Source organism: Amblyomma americanum, chromosome 4 (assembly GCF_052857255.1).
Source record: "Amblyomma americanum isolate KBUSLIRL-KWMA chromosome 4, ASM5285725v1, whole genome shotgun sequence".
In the NCBI taxonomy this organism is placed as follows: domain Eukaryota; kingdom Metazoa; phylum Arthropoda; class Arachnida; order Ixodida; family Ixodidae; genus Amblyomma; species Amblyomma americanum.
In genome coordinates, this window is record NC_135500.1 from 170218537 (window position 1) to 170243241 (window position 24705).

A 24705-nucleotide genomic window follows, 5' to 3' on the forward strand; every position below is an offset into this window, starting at 1 on the left:
GCTCCCTTAAAATCCACTGAGTTATCTGTGAGGACCATCGGTTGTCTGTTCTCCTTATCGCTCCTTCCGCGCTCCTGTCGTCCTCTTTATTTCGCTTTAGATATTGTTTTATTGCGATTTTGGTTTGTTTGTTTTGTTTGTTTTTTGTTTGTTTCTTTGTTTGTTTGTTTGTTTGTTTGTTTGTTTGTTTGTTTGTTTGTTTGTTTGCCTCCAGCTTCTTCCCTTACCCACGCGGCTCTTTTTGTGCCCGTACCTTAACCGTATCATTTTCCTTTCCGATCCTTGCCGCGATATTTTCAACAGGTTTCATCCCTAAATCTGATTACTGGCGGGATGGAAGCGAAAAGTAATGTACTTACGGTCGACTGATGTCGATAGGTTGCGATTAATTATTAACCTTAGAGCATCTACCAAATGCTCATCAACCTAATCATGTTTTCCTGGTAATTTACTTCTCGCGGTGCAGATCTGCCGCCACTACTTCGACTATTGAGATTAACGCCCTTACTGCTTCCAATACTCCACTACCTATCATGAAGCGTTGTTCTCTTCCTATCCTTTCGACTATTGCTTTAGTTTTCTTCACACTGAATATAGTTTTACAAGGCGTTCCGAGGTACTTATTCAAGCGCTGCATTGCCTCCACTGAAATAAGGAGCAGTGCAATCTCATCAGAAAATCGTACTGAGTTGTTTAAGTTTTTTGCATTTACCCTTGTGCTTACTCTTCCCAGTGGAATCATTTTAATACCACTTGTACGTATGCAGTGAATAAGAACGGTGAGATCATGTCACCCTGCCTGGCGCTCTTTCTTATTCCTATCATCCCACTCATTTTATCGAGAACTATTGTCGCTATGCCATCGATCTATTCAAAATTTCCAACATATTTCCACATACTGCATTTCCTGGCTTCTTATGTGGCATAAAGCATCTCAGACGCGTTCAACGTAACTTCTTTATTAGGAGTGGCTTTTAGGCTTTATGTTAAGAGCTGGTATATTAGGGTCCTCATTTATCGCAAATTTTGGTTGCGCGAGTACGTGGGAAAATCCGCACCATAATCTTTTTCTGCAGATGCATTAGGAGATTTCATCCCCGATAACATAAGACGTAATTCATTGCTATCCTTTTTCTTTCCCTTAGGGTTAGGATAGGAAAACGATCGACATGGAATATAACTGAGTAGGATCTTCTCATGATTGCCTCCTTAATAGCATCAGCTATGCAAGTGCCCCAGGTGCTGGTATGCCTAACCATTCCAATCCCTGAGTGAATATACCAAGGACGCATATACCAAGCATATACCAAGCACGCTTCCTGGCTGACTGTTGTCTCTGCACAGAGCCCGCCACTACCACTAAACGAGAGCCATGGCACGGCGCTTTCATTCACTAGTGACATCTGGCCTTCGACTGTGTAATGGCGGATGAATAGATAATATTGTCCGGCGCAAGGCTAATGCACCGCGTTTGTGAGGAGAATCCTCGGTGCGGCTGGCACAGTTTCTTTGCATTTAACCGCACCTCACCATCGTCCTGACAGGTCTGAAATAGGCGCATCTGCAAACTGAACTGCGAGCTCTACTTATCGCTGATTCACCCATATTCTGCCGTGCGTCCAGCGCGGTCTTTAGTTGCATACCCGTTTAATCCAATTTTCTGCTTCTTTTCTGTCTCCAGTCTTACGTCAGCTGGTGCAGTGACGTGGAAACACATGGGAGTGACCACATTCCAACGTATGTATGCGTCAAGTGGTACGCACCTACTACTTCGTCTCGCGTGCGATATACAGACTGGCCTGCCTTAGAACGTCCGTGGAGACTTCCTGTGCGGACCTCACATCACCGTCTAAAATAGAAGGCCTGATTGCGTCCTCTCTCGGTGAGTCCACGCAGTATATATGTGCGCCTACGCCATGGAGGATCTACTATTGACGTGGAATTCGAAAGACCAGGCTCAGCCCATCGGCGCGCCGAAAGCAAATACAGAACTGAGTCCACGTATGATCTCGCCCTTTGTCACCGAGCTCAACGACAAATAAAGCGCCACCTCGCGAGATTACGGAGACAACGTTGGAGGCAGTTCAGTTCATCGCTGGACCCTCGCAAACCGCTGTCGCGTATTTGGCACGTAGCCAGGAGCTTGCGTTCACCCCCACAAGAACGCTATCGTTTCCGTGCCATGTCCATTTACTAACGCCATAATAATGTAGAGGAAGCAGAATTCTGCAAAATGGTTTTGGACACAACTCCGGTAGCATCAAACAGTTTGGAGGCTTTTGTGCCACCTTCACCAGACGACCACTACGACATGCTATTCACGATGCCTGAACTAGAAGCTGCTCTTTCCTCGTGTAGGCGTGCATCTACACCTGGTCCTGACGGGATTTCGCACGCGTCTCTCTCTCACCTTGGCATAGAAGGCCGAACTTCGCTGCTCAGTTACTACAATGATACATGGGATTCCGGAATCGTTCCAGAACACTGGAAGATCAGCCGCCTGGTTGCTCTTTTGAAGCCTGGAAAGCCTCCTTATGATCGTACCTCATACCGGCCAGTTGCACTAGCAAGCTGTGTCGGTAAGCTTATGGGGCGAATGGTGCTGGCGCGGCTCAAATGGTTTTTAGAGCAGAATGCTCTCTATCCGGACATGATGACCGCGTTCCGGCGGGGACGTTCTTCGATTTACAGCATAATCGACCTCATATCGACAGTGGAACATGAAAAACGTAGTCACCGAATCTTCACTGCTGTCTTCTTAGACATCAAAGGGACCTACGATAATGTACTTCATGACGCCACCCTTGATGTCCTTGACGACATAGGCGTTGGCGGCCGGATGCACTCGTGGATTGTGAGCTACCTCAACGGCCGGTCCGTTTACATGTCTACGCCTGATGGAGAGACTACCCTTCATCAGGTTTGCCGTGGAGTTCCTCAGGGAGGAATTCTCAGCCCAACCGTATTTAACGTGGCATTGATTGGACTGGTGAATGAACTTCCCATTCACATTCACAACAGTACCTATGCTGATGATATCTGCATCTGGGCTTCGGGTTCGACACGTCCGCAAATGCGCGCGAGATTATAACGTGCCGTGTCATCTACTTCAAGGTACCTACGACGTCAGGGTTTGCACTTAGCAGCTGAAAAACGTTCTTTGGTCGCATTCACGCGCAAGTCTGTCTGCCGCTACCCGGTAACACGTCCAGGGGTTGCAATACCATATGTCTCCCACCACAGATTTTTGGGCATTATTATTGACCGCGATCTGTCATGGTCGAGGCATATAAATGTGCTAAAGAAAAGACTCACTATTTTTTGCCATGTCCTTCGCTTCGTAGCAGGCATTAAATGAGGCCCAACGGAGCGCTCCTTGCTAAGACTTTACAATACTATCTTTACAGGCTACCTTCGTTACAGCCTTCCTGTACTCTCTACCATGAGCATTTCCTGCTTGCGGACATTAGAAAGTGTCCAAGCACAGGCGCTCAAGATATGACTCGGATTACCACGTTGTGCCTCGAACAAAGGCACGATTGAGGAATCTCGTGCGTTCCTAATGTCGATCTACTTGTCCCGCGAACCACTTCGTGTATATTTACGCGCGCTTACACGACACCGCTGTCACCCGCTGACGGAAATTTTTGATGAGCGACCAGACAGCAGTTTTGCACGTGCACTGCGCTTCCATAGATCCGATTCGCCATCAGACTATTCCCTGCCGCATCATCTCTTGCAGCCACCATGGGTTATGGCTCAGCCTTCAGTATGCCTGCATGTCCCTGTAAAATCCAGAAATCTGTGATGCCGGTTAGCGGACTGAAGCAATTTGCTATTGCCTACATCTGGTCAGAATACCAAAACTGTGTGCACGTATACATGGATGGATCTGCGTCACCAAAGGCATCAACAGCAGCTTTCGCAATCCCCGCTCAGCAGATGACCCGCAGATTCATTTTAGCACACAATTTTACTTCAACCGCTGCACAGCCTGCGGGCCTTCGGGAAGCGATTCGCCATATCTGCGGAGAACCGCCTCAGGAGTGGTGCATTTTCACTGACTGTAAACCTGCGCTACAAATTTTGGGTTGCTTCCTACGCCACACCGCCTACCAAGCTCTTGCTCTTGATATCACTAGTCGCCTGTCATTTGCTCAAAAAAAAAAAGGCCACCGTATATTGTTTCAGTGGATCCCTGGACACTGCGGACTCGATGGAAATGAGACCGCCGACGCTGAAGCAAGGAGCGCCTTCAGCAGTGGCCTGCGTACCGTTTTCTATAGTGGACACAACTTGTCTCCTTTCGGAATCAATGAGGAGTGCGACGGCTAGGTACTGGGCCCTGCCAGACACTCGAAACATACGCCTTAAACGGCTAGATCCGGCGATGACCTTTTCTGTTCCTCGCGGAATACCACGCCCTGTTGCATGCGTAATCTGCAGATTACGTTTAAGCGTCGCCTTCACGCGCAAATACTTGCACTTAATAGGACAAGCTGACTCCCCGGACTGTACCACATGTGGCGTGCAAGAGACTATAGAACATGTTTCAGTGGTGTGTCCAGAATATACATGTGAAAGACTCATGCTTGCATCAGTTTTGAAGTCTATGGACTCAAGGCCCCTTTCGGAGGATTTGATCCTCGGCGCTTGGCCAGATAGTTTGAAAACTGTACAGACAACGCGAGCGCTCTCAAACTTTTTAAGCGACACGGACCTTGCCTCGCGTTGGTGATGTTAGAAAGTGTGCCTTTATGTATTTTTTCATCTGCCTCCTCCCATCATCATCACCCCCCATCGTGACCCTCTTTTTTCTCCTCTTCCCGTTCCCCAGTGCACAGTAGCAGGCCAGATATTTTTCAGGCCAACCTCTCTGCCTTTCAAGTCAATAAACCCTCTCTCTTTCCTGCTTCTTTTTTTTAAGGGGGTGGGGGGAGAACACGTACTGTTTCATTTTACAATTATTTAGCTGGCGGGTGCACAGCTGCTAGGAGGCATGGGCTGTCCAGTCCTCTTACTGAGGGTCTATCAAATCACTGGATGCATAACTTCTTCTTCCTCTTTTTCCTCTTAAAACATGGCACATACCCACATGGTGGTTGTTGCTGTTACCCTCATAACTCCGCTATTGGTTGACTCTCACCTCGTTTTCTTCCTTTTCTTATGGTCAGATGAGGGTTCGTTGAGCTGCCCCATGGACGACGCGTTCCTGCTGAAGTTCTTGCGCTCTCGAAAGTACAACGTTGAGGCCACAGTCGAAAACATACAAAAGTACTTCAAAGTGAGAAAGGAGGCGCCGGAGATTTTCGACGACTTTTTGCCGTCGACTATGCTTTACAACGACATCTGCAGAAAGAATAAGCTCGCAGCTGCGTCACGACAACGAGACTCAAGCGGTCGAGGCGTCCTACTTTACCGAGTAGGTGAGTGTTCCCTGTCCATCATTCTAGTATTCTCGTCTTAGCTCTTAACATTATTGCTCTCGCAAGATGACTGGTTTCCATAAGAAGTCGAAACTTTGGATTTTGGTGATAGATGAAGGCGGTCACTGGTTACTTAGATGCGGATCCGTGAAGTGGTATATCTTCCAAATTTCTACCTAAATTAGTGTAATTCGACCTCGTCGCCATTTAGCCATGAGATTAAAATCCTGTGCAAATAAACGGTTCTGTACATTAAAAATAATGGACTAATTGTCAGGTAGCATCCATCGGAGTGCAGCCATGAGGCTAAAGAGAAGCTGCGCACGTTTTCTAGAACCTTCACACTTGAAGAAAATTTGTCCTGCATTAGCAGCCGCAAGTTTCATCTATTCTCCCCTGTCTACCTGTGCAGTGCCTTCTTTTTTATGAATTGTACCAGCAGCGCCACGCTGAAGCAAAGTAGACGGTGTTTTTTTTTTTCTGCGCTCTTTGGACGGATGTTTTCACATGTTGTCATAGGCGAACGGCGGTTTTGTTGTAGCGTGCGTCATTTAAATTCCCCCTGCTTTCGGCAAACCACTGGCACCTAAAGTTGTTAAAATTTTACGTGACGGTCACTACGTTGATAGGAACTAGATTCTGGAGAGTTTATTGCTAGCTCTCTATTCATGTTTTATCCTCACAAAAAAAGAACATATTTTTTTTTTCGAAATAAGAGAGGTCCGGAAACCGAAACTCATTGAAATTAAGCTGTAATGTATAAGCACATTCATGTACATTTCCTTTGCAAAGCTATCAAAACGGAAGTGGTAAAATAGCGCTTTTAAAACTTGAGTGCACGTCCTATTCCAATCGAGAAGCCAAACCCTGCTGTTGTACTGACCAAAATGAGCCAAAACGACTCGTCCAAAAGTAAAGCACCTAAGACACCATTTCATCTAGCCAACTTGAGAGCCTTCTTGTAAGCTTGCGACTCATAGCTCAGACAGTTTGTAGCATGGTTTATGGTCCTTCTGCGTCAGTAGTTTCTCATCGATTGCGAAGAATATGCAGAGATCGGTGGAAGATCCGAACCCAAAAGACGACCATGGCGAAGTGTTCGTAAGCCGCATCGCTCAAGAAGCAAGGATGCGCCGCTGCTACAGCGAACTATAAATATTCTAGCTCACTTTACAGCGGCCGAAGTGTGAGCACCGACAGTTGCAAGGCTTAAGCTTGTGGCTTGACACGAATAATTCCGCGAGTAGCTGACACTGCCACATGTGGTGGAGAGCGCGGCGCGAACTGTAGCGAAGCGCGGCTGCACGAGTCAGTTGCACGCAGTTGCCGATGGCACCCGCGTGGGTGCGCTGCTTACCTGGAAGGAGTGGGGGGTGGCACGTGACTGGTTCGAGAAGCGACGACCACGTGACGTCTATTCGGTTCTGATGGTTACTCGCTGTAAAAAAAAAAAAAAAGTTCGCGTCAGCGCTTGAGACCGTAGCCTGATTTCCACATTGTTGCTAGTGCTGCTGAAGCATCGCAGTTCCTTCGGTTTTACGAACTGTAGATCCTAATCCTTTCTCTGCTGAATTAACAGCATGGCTATTTTTAAACGTTGCTTTCGATGGCAGAGCTTGAATAAACTACTTCTTAAATGAAGTTTCCTAAACCAAATTTCGTCAGAATCAGTGTTTAGCTTCTATTAAAGCCAAATCCCAATTTCACGTCCTAACACTGACAAAATTATTTACACAATTTGTGGATTTTTGTTGGATTAGAGTTACTCTATCATGCAAAGCATACCATATCGCAGCTTGGATAGCGCCACAGTTAATGCGAATAACAAACTTGCGTTTTTCGCAGTAGTGAATTTCACTCATTTTGAGAAAAAAATCTCGCTTACGTTGTCGCTTGCCAGTTCTCTTGAAATTATTTCCTGCCCTTCAGGAAATGTGTCTGTCTTGTACGTTCAGGAGCCTGGGATCCTTCAGTCTGCACAATTAGCGAATTCATCAAAGCCTGCCTGATCCTCGTCGAATGGATGATTTTGGACGAAGACATTCAAAAGCAAGGCATAGTGTTCGTCTTGGACTACAACGGCCTTGGTGTAGGCCACTTGACGCACCTGACGCCATTTGTCACGAAGAAACTCGTGCACATTACAGAGGTGAAAAAGCATAATATCTGCTGTACGCAAAACCTTTACGACATCTCAAGGCCATTGGCAGTTGAGACTGTTCTTCGAGTGAACTAGCCCGCATGAAGCCGGTGCTCCAGCGGTTACTGCTAGAAATAAAGGAGCATTGAGGAGAAGTAACGAAGCGCGCTTGCAAGAACAAAAAAAAATAAAAATAAAATAAGCTGTCAATAACAAATAATCAGAGGCTTTTTTGATTGTGCAAAAGCTTTATATTCTGATTTTCTTAACTTTAACTTCATCTATAGCTTGCGAGTAAGATCGTCTTCGAAAAGCTAACGACCCTTGTCTGAGCAGCAGCCGCTGTATTTTACAACGTTCGCTGTGTCTGTTCGCGGACGTGCCTGACGCCAGCGCTCTCGTGACGCAGAAAGCTGTCACGTATATTCCTTTCTTTTTATACCTTTCTTTGTTTTCTTTTCACAGAGATAGATAAAGGGGATTCGTTCAAGATAGCGTTCCGTCAATGACCTTACCTCAGAGGAAATACACAGCTTTCTAATCCAAGTATGAGTCTGGGGCCATTTTCTGTAACGTTCCGTTTCTCTTTCTTTTGACTTTTTATGATTCGCCATGGCTTCCCTGAAACTTTTTGGTTTATGGGAGTTTAACGCCCCAAAGTTACTAAGGTTATGAGGCATGCTGCAGTGAAGGGCTCCGGAAATTTCGACCACCTCGGGTTCTTTAACGTGAACTGATATCGCTCAGTGCATGGGCCTCTAGAAATTCTGCTCCATCGGTATTCGGCCGCCACGGCCGGGATCGAACCCGCGGCTTCCGTGTCAGCAGCTGAGCGCCATAACCACTGAGCCACAGCGGCGGCCTGTAACTTTAAGTTGTGGCGGACGACGTTACGCTTACACAGCCGACTCCCGATAATCCGATCTCAAAGTAGCCAAAAATTTATTGAAATTATGCGAAGATCGAGTGAAGCAAAGCCTTCCTCTACATTTGATGATGACGTGACGAAAGCGTCAGTTAGTATAAAGTATAGGTTTGAATTATGTGAATTTGCAATTGCATTAGCATAATCACGCCCAGATGGGCCTGCGCTCATGTCAACTCCCCAAGAACACTATTTTGGTAAACATGGTTATAATAATGACAATGAGATTTCTAACTTAACAGCGGTAACTTCATATGAAAAGAATGAAAACTACTAAACTGTTGCCCCCTTGAGATTACCAGTAGCGGCCGCACTAGCGCAGCCGCCATGCAGCGACTGAAAAGAAAAAATGAAAAGAAAAAAAGAAATATAGAAATTCGAAAATGAACGTTTTTTTTCCTTCACTTCCCGTTACTTTCGTAACGACTGACGTCATGACTAAAATAACGAGAAAAATATTTGCAAAGTAGGGCCCCTGGTGTAAATATTAATGTAAATGTAGTTGCTAGTATCGTCCGATTAAAAAATTAAAGTTGAGAAAATATCTCACTGAGGGAAAAAGCCAAAGATTACAATCTGTTGGTTTGGTCTCTGCATACGTATTATACATCCTTTACAATGTAATGATTGCTTTCAGTGAATTTTGAAAACCAGCGTGCCCTATTACGCTGCTCACGTTGCTGCAATGTTGCTAACAAGTGAATAAAGTCCTGAGCATGATTTTGTTCAATATGATCGTCGCCATGTCTTATTCTCGTTCGTTTGTTTTCAGAAATGTTTCCCTGTGCGGGTGAAAGCCATCTACGTAATAAACGATTCAGTAGTGTTTGACACTCTATTCGCAATCACCAGACCATTTATGAGCGCGAAGCTCGTAGAAAGGGTAAGGAGCTGGTTTTTGCTATTGCCCTTCCGTTACTGTGACCTAGTTTGCCATGCGGCATGACAGCACGCTACTTTTGTGTTTTGTTGGCCATTCGTGCCATAATAATAAAGAAAATCAAGCATAGCTAAAAATGTGTGTCTATTCCAGGGCCATATTGGAACTTTGTAGCCAGTAAGTGGTTATCAAACGCGATCTGACAAGGCCTGAATAACTGGCATGGCAGCCAATCTACTGAAGGGACTTCACTTATAACCCTGGCATATTTAGAATACACGTGAGATGATCAACATGTCGCTGGAAGCATTGCCGACCATGTGCAGCCTAGGCTTATCCGGTATGGACAGCCGCGTTTAAATGCGCCTGCTATGAGAGACCATTCTGGTCTCCCACGAAGTAGAGACGAAACCGGTCTTGAAACATCGGCGCTGTCTTTCGTATAAAGATCGTGGCAAGAGTCGCTCTTATTCACACAGGTTCTACCTTCCCAGGGGGATTTCTGCCAAAGACGTCTGCCTTCTATTCTGACCTCCGCTTTCGTTTTTGTTGGCAGTGTACGCTGTTGAACAGCTATGTTGTATGTAGCCGACTCGTTTGCTGGAAAATGACTTCCCACTTTAATTATCTCAAGCCTGACTGTTCTTGACTGTCAAGAGGGGTTACGTTATTTGCGGCTGGAGTAAATATACTATCAAAATATCACTGGACGACCAGCGTAGGGACATATGCACGATATATTCGGGTTGTTGAGCAGTTCGCTCTCGTCCTACCATACGCTAGCCGTACCAGCTAGCTTAGTTGGTAGAGCGACTGCTTCAGTGAGGAGGTGGTCCCGGTTTCGAACCCCGCCCGAACCAGAATGAATTTTTCTTCGAAGTTCTATGGAAGCTACAGCTCTCCTTTGTAGCCGTATGGCTACGCTTGGGTGGATGCTAATGAGTAATTACTCTTTTATTTCGGCATATGAAAGTTACCCTATCAGGGTGTGCGTATGCCCCTCGAACGAGCAGAGAAAATTAAGGAAAAAATAAGAGCCAAAGCCTCCAACAAAATTTCGAATAAGTTATATATGGTTAGACAGGGAGTATAACTGCGACTTTATTATTTTCGCCGTACCATTTTTTTTAATAAGGAGACACTAGTGAGATCTTTAGGCATCGCACTCAGATAGTCCGTCCACTTTTACGTCCAAGAGGAGAATTAAAGGAAACCGGGAGTCAAGAGAGGGAGGCGAGAAGGGGAGTAATTTCGGCAGTTGCCATAAACAACGTAAAAACGTCTCCGAGAACACCGCGATAACAGTGACCTAGAACAGCACGATCTGATACAGCCAGCCTGATTAGCCTGCACTGGCTGCGTGGTGAGTACGCGTACGCGTGCGGTCAAGGTGTTGTGATTTGCGTTGATTCTCGAACCAACACAAACACAATGCTCCCCCTTAGGTATAGCACAGAGGATGCAAAACAGGGCTGATACGATAAAATATTTCATTCCTATATACTGCTCCTTGGTCGTTTTCAGATCTTGGCGTCGTTTGTAGAATAGTTTGCTTCATCAAGTCGGGCTTTGCGTCGCGTAAAATGCTACCATTGTTCTACGAGAAGAGTAATGGAGCACAGGTTGCTAGCTCATTCGATAAAAATGCAATACATTGTCGCAGCATGTTAACGGATTACTTTGGCTGCGTTTTCTGCGCCGCCATTGCAACTGTAGCGTCTACCACGACAGCTAGAGATGCCTGTGTGTACAACACTGAAAGCCGCAGAAACATCACTGCCCTTTCATAGAAAACTGTTTTAGAAACATCTCCGTTGGTACAAATTAAGCGTTTTTTGGTAGAACACAAAATTAGAAACATCTTTTTTTTGTTCCCGTTAAAGCAGTTTCAGCATATCTCTGTTTACTCACAATTCTGGGGTGGGGGTTCACAACTTAATTAAATTGTTTTTCCAGATTCACCTCATGGGCTACGAACTGAACAAACTGTTTGATGTGGTTCCTGCAGACGTTATTCCTCAAGAAGTCGGAGGAACTTTCGAGAACTACGACTTCGATGCGCTAGAAGAGGACTTGCTGAGGCGAAATGATTACTTTAAAGAAGTGAGCCAATATGGCTACGGAAAAGAAAACACCCACATTTAGCGGATGGCGGCGCAACTGTTTTTCCTTGCTGCACTGCGGTCGTAGTCATGTCTTTTATATTCATAAATGTTTCCAGTCTTTATACTCCGATAAAAAGAAATTAACGAAAATTCATCCCATGTTCTATTCCTTACATTTTTTTTTTTTTTCATTGTGTCTGAGAACCTTTGGCAGGCGTCAACTCATGACACCAACAGAAGCACTTAAGGAAGTGCCTCTTGAAGTACAAGTTTTGTTCAAGCGCCCCTTGCCGTCTGGTAATTCGTACTTCGACATTCTAAGTTTCTTCCTTAATGGCTGAGCGACTTTAACAGGAAATGTTGTCCTATTTTATACAGTGCGACCCATTTTTCTGCAGTGTCCTATCCTTTGTACATTACCTTATGCAAGCAAACTAAATTCTTGCTTCGAGGTGGAAGAGCGTTTCCTTGCTTTGTGGAAACGCCAGGAATACCATAAGTTTCCACTTTAGCATTGAACACAAGCACTCATTTTCTTCATGGGCGGTTAGCTGCAATAGTGCAAGAACGCGTTTTCCTGGCGGTAAAAACAACCCCGGGATGAAAAAACAGAGGGAACACTTAAGCTCCGCCCACAATAGCAGGTTAATGCCGTTATATGCGGAATTTCTCATTCTTTAATTTACAATCATAGATCGCTGGGAGTCCTTCTACCACTTCTGGCTCAGTGGTGCAGTGATTAAGCGATGCGCCACTGCACAGGCAGGTGGCTGTTTCAAACACAGCCATCAGTGGGGCTTGTGAGAGCCAGGTTGCTCTCCGCGAGCGACCTCTCGCGACCAATCAATCATATAACTGCCATATGCCCCGGTGGGCAGTTTGCTCACAGTCCGGTGGACAGGTTGCGATGACGTCGCAAGGTCACGTGGCCTAGGCGGCCAGCTTAGGTTGCTTATCTGGGGATTTTCGCTCACGCCGACAAAGACGATGACGACGCCGATTTTTTGCCTGAACGCGACGATTAACGCGGCAGCGTTAAAAAGAAACAGAGAAAAGACGCGTGAACTGTCTCGCTCTGGATGGACACCTGAACCATGCCGTGAGGGTAGGAATGAAAGAGGTGAAATGGAGGAGAGACTGGCGGAGAAGTAGTGATGGATGCCGCCTGCAGTCTGTAGGGCACGGAAATAACAAAACAGAAGTAAGACTCGAGCACACCGCAGTGAATTCGGCCCGCGCGCCAATAACACCACGCTAACGCCCAAAGGGGTCATTCCACGTCAAACTTCCCAAACTTTGCGCCCGACCATACCAATTTGTTAAAAAAAATATTAGAAAGTTATCGCAATCTTCATAATCTAAGTCTAAAATATTTTTGGAGAAAAAAAATTATTCGTGAGGTTAGCTCAGTCTGAACGTTTCGAAAAGTCGTGAAACAAGGCGCTGATCAATAGTGGATAAAAAATGAAAATTTTTGGAAAACACTTCACAAGTTTTTTATGACATTTGCACAGATTCTGGCTTTCGATTAGATTCAGACCATGCATTTTTGGATGGTATAAATGTTTTTTTTTTTAGAATTTAGATAAAATGCAAAAATTATACTATTTTGACATTAAAAAAAACATATTCATCAACTTCCGCTTGGAAGTTCAAAATGGCCATCTTGCTTCCCTAGATGTTCATTACGTATAAAAAATGTTACAGCTGATGAAACTAGATACGTCGAAGTGAAATCCTATACTGAAGCTGCAGAAAACTTCGTTTTGAACCAAAACACTAGTATATTTCACCTTGTGGTGGTCCAAGTAAAAAACAAACGATGGGGGGTTTAGTAGAACAGATTATTGCCTTTAATTTTTGTAGTTTTAATAAAGATTATTTTTTGTTTAAGGCGAGAAAAGAAAATTTTGAATTTGGGCTCTTGAGCCGTAAGTTGTGTCGTCTCTTTGTGCCTTTTCACCGCAGAGCTCGGCATCGTCAGCACTATGGCCAGGTGAAATGTGCAGTTTCGTTCCTAAGTGAAGTTTACAATGCAGGCAAGCATCAGAAAATTGTGTAGTAGAACAGGTATTCTCTGGAAAATATATTCTTAGCACTTCGGGGCAGCACGTGCAGTGAGATTGTCATTCAGTGTGTTCATGCCGCACTCAGTCATTGTTGACTAAGTCATGACAGTCGTGTAGAGGGCGCGAGGAGGAGACAATGGTTCTCGAGTGACCGGTGGGCGGCGAGTGACGGAGAATGGCGGTGCTAGCTGTACGCACCAAGGCGCTTCATCTCTAATATGCTCTGTGACGACGTCCATTGCTATAATGAAGAGGATAGAGCTCAGCGCCAAACCCTCGCGAAGAAAGAAGCGTCCGTGCGTGCTGTTGTTGTTGTTGCATCCGAAGCGATGGCACATACCCACGGTGAGAGATTGGCCAGGATTTGGTGCATATCCAAACAGGAAAAAACTCATCAGGAGTGATCTCAAGCGGCTCATAAATAAAGGTTTAGGAATCTGGGAAAACTAATAATGAATTTTGAGAGATTTCGAAGAGATTGGAATGAAAATCGAGGTGACAAAGAGGTGAGGGTTAAATAAAGTAATTAAAAAGTAATAATAGTAAATAAAAAATTTTTGAGAGGATAGCAAAAAGGAAGGAAGAGTTGCTCCTAATGCAGCCCCATCTCAAGTAGCACCCGCTTAGGGCGCGATAACCATAGAATAATCCAAAGCAGGTAAAAAAAAACTCGCCATCATGATTTGGCAAGGTTTTAAAGCCGGATGCTTTCTGGGCGCTATCCTCCTCCTTCATCTGCAGGCATGGGACTTGTGGGGATCTGCCCTGCAGTCCCCTGTGTAGACTTCCGCGCGATACACCGTGCAGCAGCAGCCTTGCCTCGAGGAGAAGCACATTTCCTTTTAATTACCTTAACTAACGAGAGAGGGCGCCAGCGTCGAAGCGCGAGAGACTGCTCGCACGCGGAAGAGCAGAAGGGGTTCGGCTGGGATCGTCGGCGCGAGCGGACGTGTCGAGAAACGGGGCGAGCAAGCGGCGGGAAGACTGGCTCCCGTATCTCATCCCGTCCGGCCTCGGAGTATATCCCTTGCCCTAGCGCGGGCGAACATTCACTCGGAACCTTGCTGGTGAGTCGGACGACCTCGATTGATTAGTATATCTTAATGCTAGCTGGCGTTATTGTTGCTGTAGCAATAAATGCCTGTTTGTGTCAGCCAATGTGTCGTTTCTTTGTTCCCTCATAGCAAGGCCCGCCGCGGTTGGCGTGCGCTCGGTAGCGTACGCGATCACGGGGTGGGGTCCGGCGGCTTTGAACCGTGTCAACCGCGATTAAGTGGGGAGAATGTATTTATCTCTCTCCTATAAACTCCACGGACTGGACGATTAAGCCAGCGGTAGTGGTGTGTGGTTATAACGTCTTAAAGCGACACATATGCTATGAGGGACACCATAATGAATATGGTTCGCGAGTAATTTTAAGCACCCGAGGCTCCGTAATGTACGCTGACATCGCAAAGCACAAAAGCGTTTTTGCATTTCGTCTTCATCAATATGCGGCTGCGGCGGCCAAATTTTGTGACTCGTCATTGGGATCACCAGTCGAATGCCAAGGCCCCTGAGCCACCGCGGCGGGTGATAAAATTACCGGATGAAGTTTCGACCCTCACAATATACTCTAATAATAACACCAAGGACGGTACCGAGATATGGCTCTCTTTTGACGCTCGTTCTTTTACCACGCTGTGATAAACCAACTTACACTACATAGTTGGAATTTCACCGTCTATAGACAGTTTTTCAATAGTTTGAATGTGCACGGACAGTAGACTCCCATCATAACATTTTCTTTTTTTTTTAAGCGAAAGCTCTACTTCACGACCAAACCTGAAAAGCCCATTCATCGGCGAAGCATTGACCTCGACCAAGAGTAAATAAAAATAAATAGTATAAATATTACCACAAATGGCATTCGAATTCATGGCGGCGCGAACAGATCGGCTTCGCTGGCTCCTGCACGAGAGCGCTGTGCTATCGCCGAAGCCGATCACGCCTCGTGTTGTTGTTGCCTTCGTGACAGGGCACATACCCACGACGGGGGATTCAGTGGGGCCTCGTGTTAAACTGCAACCACTCGCGCGCTGTGTATTGCACATCGTCGTCATCATCGACTTCCATTTGCAGCACAAACGCATCAGAACAGCTTAACCCGAGTCTAATATCGTCGCCAGACGTGCCGACTAAAGTGCCGAAGACACAACCATGAGCCAAACCATGCGCCAATCAGCCTAAAAGCATGCTTTCGCACGTCTACTCGGTTAAACTACGTTAAAACCGTACCATTTATTCATCACGTATTTGCAACAACCGTAGCTCTAGAACTTTACGGTAGCCTGAAGAAGAAGAAAATGAACGAACCAGGCCAGGACCAAGTCTATGTTCACGGTAACGAAAACAGCGAGCGATTCTTATTTTGCTTTTCTCGACTTATGGTCGCGCGGGTAGTGCTTGTATTGGCCAGCACAATCTTCATGGCCATGATTGCTGTTGCTCTGACGCTGGAAGCAATGAGCATCAAGCAGACTTCGTGGTCCCCATCGTTCTGCTGCCCATCCGTGGGTCGCCAGCTCGTCGCCATCGTGAACGACACGGTGAGGCCATGCGACAACTTGTACGCCTACGTGTGCGCCGGTGTCGTCAGGAACGGGACCGGCAAGTCTGAAATGCTGCTCAGAAGCCTCGAATAAATGATCCTCGGTCTCCCCGCTGCTCCCGCCGGTAGATTTGCCTCCTCTGCCTCTTCGCTGACCAGCAGCAAGGCGGGGATGTTCCTCCAGGGCCTGTATTCCAGCTGCTTAGCCGCGTCCAACGCGAAGCCGCATCGAGACCAGGACGGTCACGACGTGCCCTCCCGTTTTGTCCAGATGGCCGCGGCTCTTTGGGCCATCACTAGCAAGCTGCTGGCGCAGTTGAACGAGCCGAATCTGCTAGCGTTCCTGTTCATGATCAACCTGAGGTACCAGATCCGGTCGGTGGTTGAGATTCAATATCTCAGCTCCACCGCAACGTTGCTGTTTTACCACGACGCCTTGGAATTAAACACCGAAATGCACTTGGAATGTGTGGAGTGTGTTGCCGCAGCATTAATGGCCTACAACCGCAACGGAGAAACAAGCAGGCAGGTGAGTGACGGCAGCTCCAAGCGGGAACTCAATTCATCCCGCCTCACGTTCGATGACGTCGGGGTCTTCGCAGAGCGCCTTCACTCGCTCTACTCGAAGAGGCGTGCGGTAGAGCGCTTCGTGATGACAAACATATCACAGCTGTGGCCAGCCGAGCAGTTCGTTAAAGCGCTGTCCATCCTCTCCTGGGTGGACTCCCCGGCAGACGTGAGCGTCGAGTCTTTCGCACCGCACCAGCTGGTGATACTTCGCCGAGAAATCACCGACAGCAATAACTGGGCCGTCGGAGCTGTCTACCTCGTGGCTCACACCGTCGCCAGAAGCTACCTCACCATCCCTTCGGCACGCGGCACCGACTATGCGCACCCTGCGTGCATGGAGTTAACGACTGACATGACAGCACTCGTGAACACCGCGCACTGGGACCTATACGGCTCGCCAGAGAAGGAGAAAATTGTCGCAGATATGTACAGGAGTGTTGTGGATGCGGTCGCGTTTGAGGCTTCGTCTGGACTTCTGGTCTCCGAAGCTGGCCGTGAGGCGCACCGTCCTATCCGCAGCCTAATAAGCAGTATCACCCTCCTGACGGCAGAAGCCTCAAGCGTTGACGCTGCCGAGGTACCGAAGGCGACGACAGTAGACTTCACCGGCAATTTGCTGCTGGGCCGATCGTTTCAGTTCGAGGCCAGGAAAAAGCGCCATAGGCTTGGTTTGCCTGGTAGTGCTAGCAAACTGGTTCCGGTTCTGCACACAGGGCGGCGACTGTACTTGGAGGTGCCAGCATCGTTTTACAGGTGAGTTGCCTTGTGAAAGGTACTTTTTTTTTGTTAACAGAGTTCTACCGTTAGTGATATATCTGCCAGGTTATCTGAGGTGGGGATTGGAAGGAACTAGTTTAATTTCGTGCCATCGGTCACGTTTTCAGAGAAGAGGAAGTTCAGAGCCAATAATTTCTTTCCAACCTCATCCACACGTTAACCCTTTCTCCTCCTAGCGGTGCAAACAGTAAAAGTTTCCATTTGAGTTAAGATCTTAATTTTTCTATCCTCTAAAGAAATAAATCACAGCTCAGGCGGCAGAGTTTAGTTTACTATGATAGTAACTATCAAATTATTTGGAGCCTGATAGAAATTTGGCTTCAGATGCGCTAGCGCACATAAAGAAACAGTGACGCTTTTCGCCAACTTTCGACACCTGTATACGGGTGCGAAATCTGTAAAAGTCGTAAAAGGTAGAATTCAATTCCCTTGTCTGCATTCTAAAACATTCAACGCATAGGATATATATATATATATATATATATATATATATATATATATATATATATATATATATATATATATATATATATATATATATATATATATATATATATATATATATATATATATATATATATATATATATACGCACGCTGTCGCGTGTAATTTAAGCCACAGAGAGAGTTCTGGATAATTGCGTGCTGCTGGCGCAGTTAAATTATAGTGAAGATAGCCTGTAGCGAAGCGCAACGGCTATCACTACGGCTGTCGACTATCAGCGCGGCTCTTCCCAACAGAAACGACGCGAAGTTCAAAGTTAGAAAATAAGCATAGGCCGCTTCTGCGTATGTCTGCAGGGAAAATTTATTTCACGTCGTCTCCTCTTTGACAGTCGTCAGTGCCTTGTGGTCTAGAAGACGGTCACTTCCTACTGCGCGACGCACAACGTTTACACTTGTTTTCCAAGCAATTTCTCCTTCACATTTCTACCTGTGTGGCTGCCGCCGTCGCTCTTGCTTCAGACTTGACTCATTTGCCACTCGCGCTGCTGCCCTTCTTTGGCACCGTGCAGTCTGAGGCCTATTCACCGTGAACCGTATGTACGGTCGTCCGCAGACCTGCCAAGAGCGCTCGAACTCCGTGCCGTCTGAGCTCCGCAGCGCGCAGAGTGACGTCTAGCGGCAGCGCCTGGTTAGAGATGGCGCATCTACTGTTAATTGTGTGGAGACGAAGGAGACGCTCTAGGTTTCAGTTTTAGCCCAAGTCAGGTGTGATGATTTTCAACGATACAACTGATCAGGTACTTGCAATACAAGGCCACGAAATGCCCAGAGTGGCCGAATTCAAATATATCGGGTTATGGGTAAACGAAGGGAAGATATGCACGGAAAAGCAAGAACGGCTCAGGGCAAAAGGGCGAAGAGATGCCGGGACTATGAAACCTAGGACATTATGGGGCTACAACAGGTATGAAGTACTGAGAGGTATTTGGAAAGGAATAATGGTGCCGGAGTTTACTTTCGGGAATGCGGTTTTGTGCTTAAGGGCAGAATTTCAGTCGAGATTAAAAGTAAATCAGAGCTGTTGAAAGATTAGCACTAGGTGCGCACGGCAAAACCACAAATGGGGCAGTACAGAAGGCTACGGGCTGGTGGGCTGCGTTCGAAGCACGGGAAGCTCAGAGTAAAATACTATATGAAGAACGCCTAAGGAAATTGGACGATAACAGATGGGCAGCTAAGGTATTTAAATACTTGTACAGAACGAGCTTTGGCTCGCAATGGCGGAAAAGAACTAGGAAACTATCCAGTAAGTATGCCGGACACAAGAATGGAGAAAGAAACAGCATTAAACGGCAGGTAAAAGCGCGTAAGGTAAAAAATGGATTAATTAAATCGAAAAGAAGCATAGTGTAGAACCATATCGCTACTGGAAAAGGCAGCTCAGGAAGGAATCTTTCTATGATAACTCAAGAAAAAGTGTCCTACTCTTTGAAGCTAGGGTGTCTTAGAACGCGCAGCTACAAAAAAAAAAATTTAACGATCACAGATGTGCTCTCTGTACTAAATCTGTAGAAACTATTGAACACCTCATACTAAATGCAATGGTACCCATCCGGATGCCGATGCAGGTACAGTCACTCTTCCTGAGGCTATAAGGTTCAGCGATAACAATGTTAATGTAAATAACTCTGCGGTGGAAGTTAGCAAAAAGCGATTGGAAGATTGGTGGCTCAAAAGCAGAAAGGTGACATAAGGTTAGAAGTGTACGAAAACGTATTTAAAGAAAATGGCGAATTTTAATAACAATTTACTATGCAGTTAAACAAAAAGGGCCGCCACCGTCTAGAAGACGCTGAAGTAACGAGCGTTATTAGACGTTTTTAGCATACCGGAGACGTACTACCGGAGGCGTATACGGGTTTACCGAACGCCGGCTGCGCACGCACCGTGGCTCCCACTCACCCCAACAATGCCACTGCGCATGCGCAGGCGGAGTCCGCTAAACCGGTATACGTCTCCGGTAGTACGTCTCCGGTATGCTGAAAACGTCTATTGGTTTAATACAATTGATATGAGATCAAAGGGAGGTACACCAATGGAAATACGAATTTGGCCGCCCGGCGTTCTCCGAAGTATCCGAGTATGTCTGATCTCTTTAACTTATTTTCCAGATCTTCGGCCACGGCGTAAGATGTCGATGGTTTGGGATCATCCATATCCTTCTTCAAACACGTGAACGTATCGGCTAAACGAGCACATCTGAGAGGAGCTCCCGAGGGAGACGGCTCATAACGGATGGATGGATGGAACATAAGAGCGTCCCCTTATGGGCGCAATCAATTTTAATGGCCGCTATTTTGAATTCGAGAACACGAAACTATGCCGTCATTTCGTACCCTGACGTCATACTCACATAGTTCCACCTCTATCCACCATATTGGACCACGCCGTCATCACTGACATGGGGCAGGTGGTTGTTTCTACAATGCTACTGTAGATAGCGCTACAAGTCTCAATGCGAGATGTGCTGTTCTCTAGTTACTTCCACAGATGGCGCTGTGATCTCAGGGTGGTAGGAGACCTCACGAAATCTCGGAACGTGATGAGTAGTTGCTGCCACAGATGGCGTTGTGATCTCAGGGTGGTAGCAGACGCCACGAAATCTCGAAACATTATGAGTAAGAGCTAACGCTCTTAAAATAAGGAGGGGGTGGGGGGGAAGCCGAGCATGGTGGCAACTGCCACCGACCCATTTCAAAGGGGACGCTCATATCTTCCATCCATCCATCCCAGCGCAGACGGCACAGTTCGAGCGCTCTAGTCAGGTCTGCGGACGAACGTACAATCTACCAACGCCGTCAGAAGCATGGGGTTACAAGGAGAAAGCATTCTGACGAGGACATGGATGAAGAGGACAAAAAGTGGGGCAGGGGACTGTGTCGAATCCGCTGGCTGAACTACTAACACGTCTCGCTTTAACAACATTCAAAACAAGCCTACTCCTGGCTTCATCTTAAAGACGCATCAATTATTTCGTATTTAACACGGTTGCACTCCCTTTTGAAGTGTGCCTTTTTTTTCTTTGCAGTTATCTGCACGTCTCGAAAGATTCAAGTCCGATCAACATGGCAGTGCTGGGCGTACCTCTGGCTGAGCTGCTATGGTCCGCCGTGCTTCGGCATGACTGGGACGGTGTCTCGCAGCTCAATGTGAAGCGGCTAATACGCTGCTTCATCGAGGCCTCCCAGAGAGAGAGCGACGGACTCGCAGGCCCACTCAGCAACGGCTACGAGAGGACAGTCCGCGTGGCAGCTGCCTCCCTGGCACTGCGTACTGTGATGGGGACCATGCCCCAGGAAGACTGGTACACCCCTCGAGACGTGGGCGGTTTGTCTCACGCGCAGTTCTTCTTCCTGCTTGAGGCTTACTTTAGGTGCACTACCGAGACTCTAAGGACTGACGTGGACTGCGTGAACGTTCCGGTGGCGTACGTGCCAGAGTTTGAGAGCGCGTTCCAGTGCCAGCGTACGCCTCTCATGCAGCCACTCAGGGCTTGCTCTTTTCAGTGACGAATGTGTGCCTGATGAACAAACTGATTTGCGCACATTAGACAAGACCGTACAACTTCGATGCGGAGGTTTACAGTCATGCCGGTAGCGGGACGCAAATTTGTGTCAGTTAAGCAGGGGACAATGACTGTTTTGCATAGAAGCGAAAAATGGTATTCATTCCTGCGACTAAACGCGACAAACTTTGTTTTTAAGATTGTTTACACAGAAACAATGGACACTAGTTGAAAACTTGAAACGGCGCTTCTAGCCAAATTATGTCAAGGCTGATTTATTTAGACCTCTTCCCCTCTCTTGGTCGCCATTGGATAATCTATACGGCGCTATTTATTCAAAAGATAAAAAAATAAATTATAGAAGTTTATGGCAACACTTTTTTGTGACTACTATTACCCTCGGCTGTTTTTCAAGCTCTGAAAACCCAGCTGTTAAACAGGCACACGCGCAATAAAGTTTCACGCAGCAGTATGTTCAGCGACTATATACTAATAGGACGGCAGTTTGGGCATGTTTGTTACTGATTTGTGACGGAGCAGCGCATAGAAACGAGACAAGAGACAGCGCTTGTCTCTTGTCCCGTTCTTCTGCGTCATTCCGTCACAAATGCATACTAATGCGAATTTTGCGCCAGCGTTTGGCGTACTTAGGAATGTATCCTGGTAGGTCACCTGATCCGAGGGCGGGCGGAAAAAAAAAGGGCTTTATGCACCAGAGCAGGACAAAATTTTCAAAATACATAAACCAAATTAATACAGGCCGCAAAAAAAAAATCCTCCTGTTCCGTCCGATGTTTCGCAGGTCGGTACCTAGCTCTTGCCCATAAGTAGCGATGAACCTGAAGTATTTTTTTTTATTAGGAGGAAACCTAGGCAATTATCAGGAGAGCGACTACTGGGGCTAGTTGGTATTTCATCTTTAGGGTTTTGGAAAGCGGTAATTTTGCGCAGGAACGGACAGACGCGCTCACACCGCGAACCGCTACTAACAAATGTTTATTTTCCGGAAGAGACGAGTTTAAAAACACTCCACAACGTCATACCATGCGCAACAAGAGGTGCAGTAGCCCTGGGTCCGCGTCTCCAGGTGGAAAAAAAAGAAGAAATACGAAAAGAGAGAAACGTTTGTGGTCGAGCGACTGGCGGTTTCCATAGATACTGATACACACACAGTAGTAGGCATTTCTTTATTTCTCAAACATCTTGCTTTCTTCGAAACGACATTAAAGGTGCTCATACAAGAGATTATATATTTAATATAGCTTCGGTGATATTTACAACTTATTATTGCTCGTTGTATGCGGAGGTATGAAAAAATACCGCCACCGTCTAGAAGACGTTGAAGTAACGAGCGTTATTGGTTTACTAGAATTGATATGAATGAGATTAAAGGGAGGTACACCGATGGAAGTACGGATTTAGCCGCCCGTCGTTCTCGGAAGTAGCCGACTATGTCTGACCTCGGAATTATTTCCCAGGTCTTCTTCGGCCACGGCGTAAGATGTCGATCGTTTGGGATCATCCATGTCCTTCTTCAAACAAACTGTGGTAGTGAACGTATTGGCGAAACGAGCACATCTGAGAGGAGCTCCCGAGGGAGACGGCTCATTACGGATGGATGGATGGAACACAAGAGCGTCCCCTTATGTGTACATCCAATTTTAATGACCGCTATCTTGGATTCGAGAAACCGAAAATATGCCGCCATTTCGTCCCCTGACGTCATACTCACATAATTCCACCTCTATCCACCATACTGGACCATGACGTCATCACTGGCACGCGCGCGGCAGGTGGTTTCGACAATGCTACTCTAGATGGCGCTACAAGTTTTAATGCAAGATGTGCTGTTTTCTAGTTGCTGCCACAGGTTGCGCTGTGATCTCAGTGTGGTAGCAGACCCCACGAAATCTCGAAACGTGATGAGTATGATGAGTGCCGCCGCAGTGTTACCTGCACGATAAGTAAAGCGCCAAGTGACGTCAGCAGTGGCTCTACAAAAAGCGAGCACCTGCATGCGCACAGCCAGAAAGCATCTGAGCTGTCGCCCAGTAAAGTACTACGCAGCCTTCTTATCGCTTCTTCCTTGCCGGTACCCACGAACACCACAGAGTAGTTGCTGCCACAGAAAGCGCTGCGATCTCAGGGTGGTCGCAGACCCTACGAAATCTCGAAACGTGATAAGAGCTGACGCTCTTAAAAATGGAAATTGGTTTTTGGGGAACAGAAATGGCGCACTATCTCTCACAATTCGGCGGACACCTGAACCGCGCCGTAAGGGAAAAAGGAGGGACTGAGAGAAGAATCAAGGAAGAGGTGCCGTAGTGGAGGGCTCCGGAATAGTTTCGACCACCTGGACATCTTTAACATGCACTCACATCGCGCAGCACACGGGCGCATTTGCGTTTCGCCTCCATCGAAACGCGGTCGCCGTGGTCGGATTCGAACCCGGGTACTCCGGACCAGTGGCCGAGCGCCCTGAGCCACCGCGGCGGTAGAGATATGGAACCAAATCCGGTTCCAAACGATGCTCGAACCCTGCAGATAATTTCAGAAAGCCAAATTGAAAAGAAATTGGGCCCGCCACGGTGGCCCACTGGTTAGTGCGCTCGGCTACTGATCCGGGGTTCCCGGGCCCGAACCCGACCGCGACGGCTGCGTTTTTATGGAGGCAAAACGCTAAGGTGCCCGTGTGCTGCGCGATGTCAGTGCACGTTAAAGATCCCCAGGTGGTCGAAATTATTCCGGTACGGCACCATTTCCTTGCTTTCTTCTTTCACTCCCTCCTTTATTCCTTTCCTTACGGCGCAGTTCAGGTGTCCGCCGATATATGAGACACATACATTTCCTTTCCTCAAAAAACCAGAAAGAAATTTTTGGGGGGAAAGGAAATGGCGCGATGTGAGACAGGCGTCATTTCCTTTTCTTAAAACCAACTTTCATTTTCCTTCGCTTACGGCGTGGTTCGGGTGCCCACCGATATATGTGAGACAGGCGTAATTTAATTCCTTTCCCTTAAAACCAACATTCATTTCACTTCCCTTATGGCATGGTCGTGAGACAGGCGGCATTTCCTTTCCTTAAAACCAATTTTCATTTCATTTTCCTTCCCTCCAACTTTCATTTTCCTTCGCTTACGGCGTGGTTCGGGTGCCCACCGATATATGTGAGACAGGCGTAATTTAATTCCTTTCCCTTAAAACCAACATTCA

The 24705-nt window shown here is 46.8% G+C and overlaps 2 protein-coding genes across 2 annotated transcripts in view; both read left to right on the forward strand.

Moving 5' to 3' along the window:
* Window positions 1-11581, forward strand: part of LOC144130442 (alpha-tocopherol transfer protein-like) — a 25081-nt gene extending 13500 nt beyond the window's left edge. Inside the window, exons 3-6 of the mRNA XM_077664360.1 lie at window positions 5175-5426; window positions 7382-7575; window positions 9264-9374; window positions 11328-11581. Of these exons, the coding sequence (XP_077520486.1) occupies window positions 5175-5426; window positions 7382-7575; window positions 9264-9374; window positions 11328-11516 (746 nt within the window). The 3' untranslated portion in view covers window positions 11517-11581. The remainder of the gene's footprint in view (window positions 1-5174; window positions 5427-7381; window positions 7576-9263; window positions 9375-11327) is intronic.
* A 4426-nt stretch (window positions 11582-16007) lies between these two features.
* Window positions 16008-21497, forward strand: LOC144129911 (uncharacterized). The gene is made up of 2 exons (XM_077663970.1): window positions 16008-17458; window positions 21017-21497. Exons 1-2 carry the CDS (start codon window positions 16230-16232, stop codon window positions 21495-21497), a joined length of 1710 nt encoding a protein of 569 aa, XP_077520096.1. The 5' UTR covers window positions 16008-16229.
* Window positions 21498-24705: the final 3208 nt, after the last annotated feature.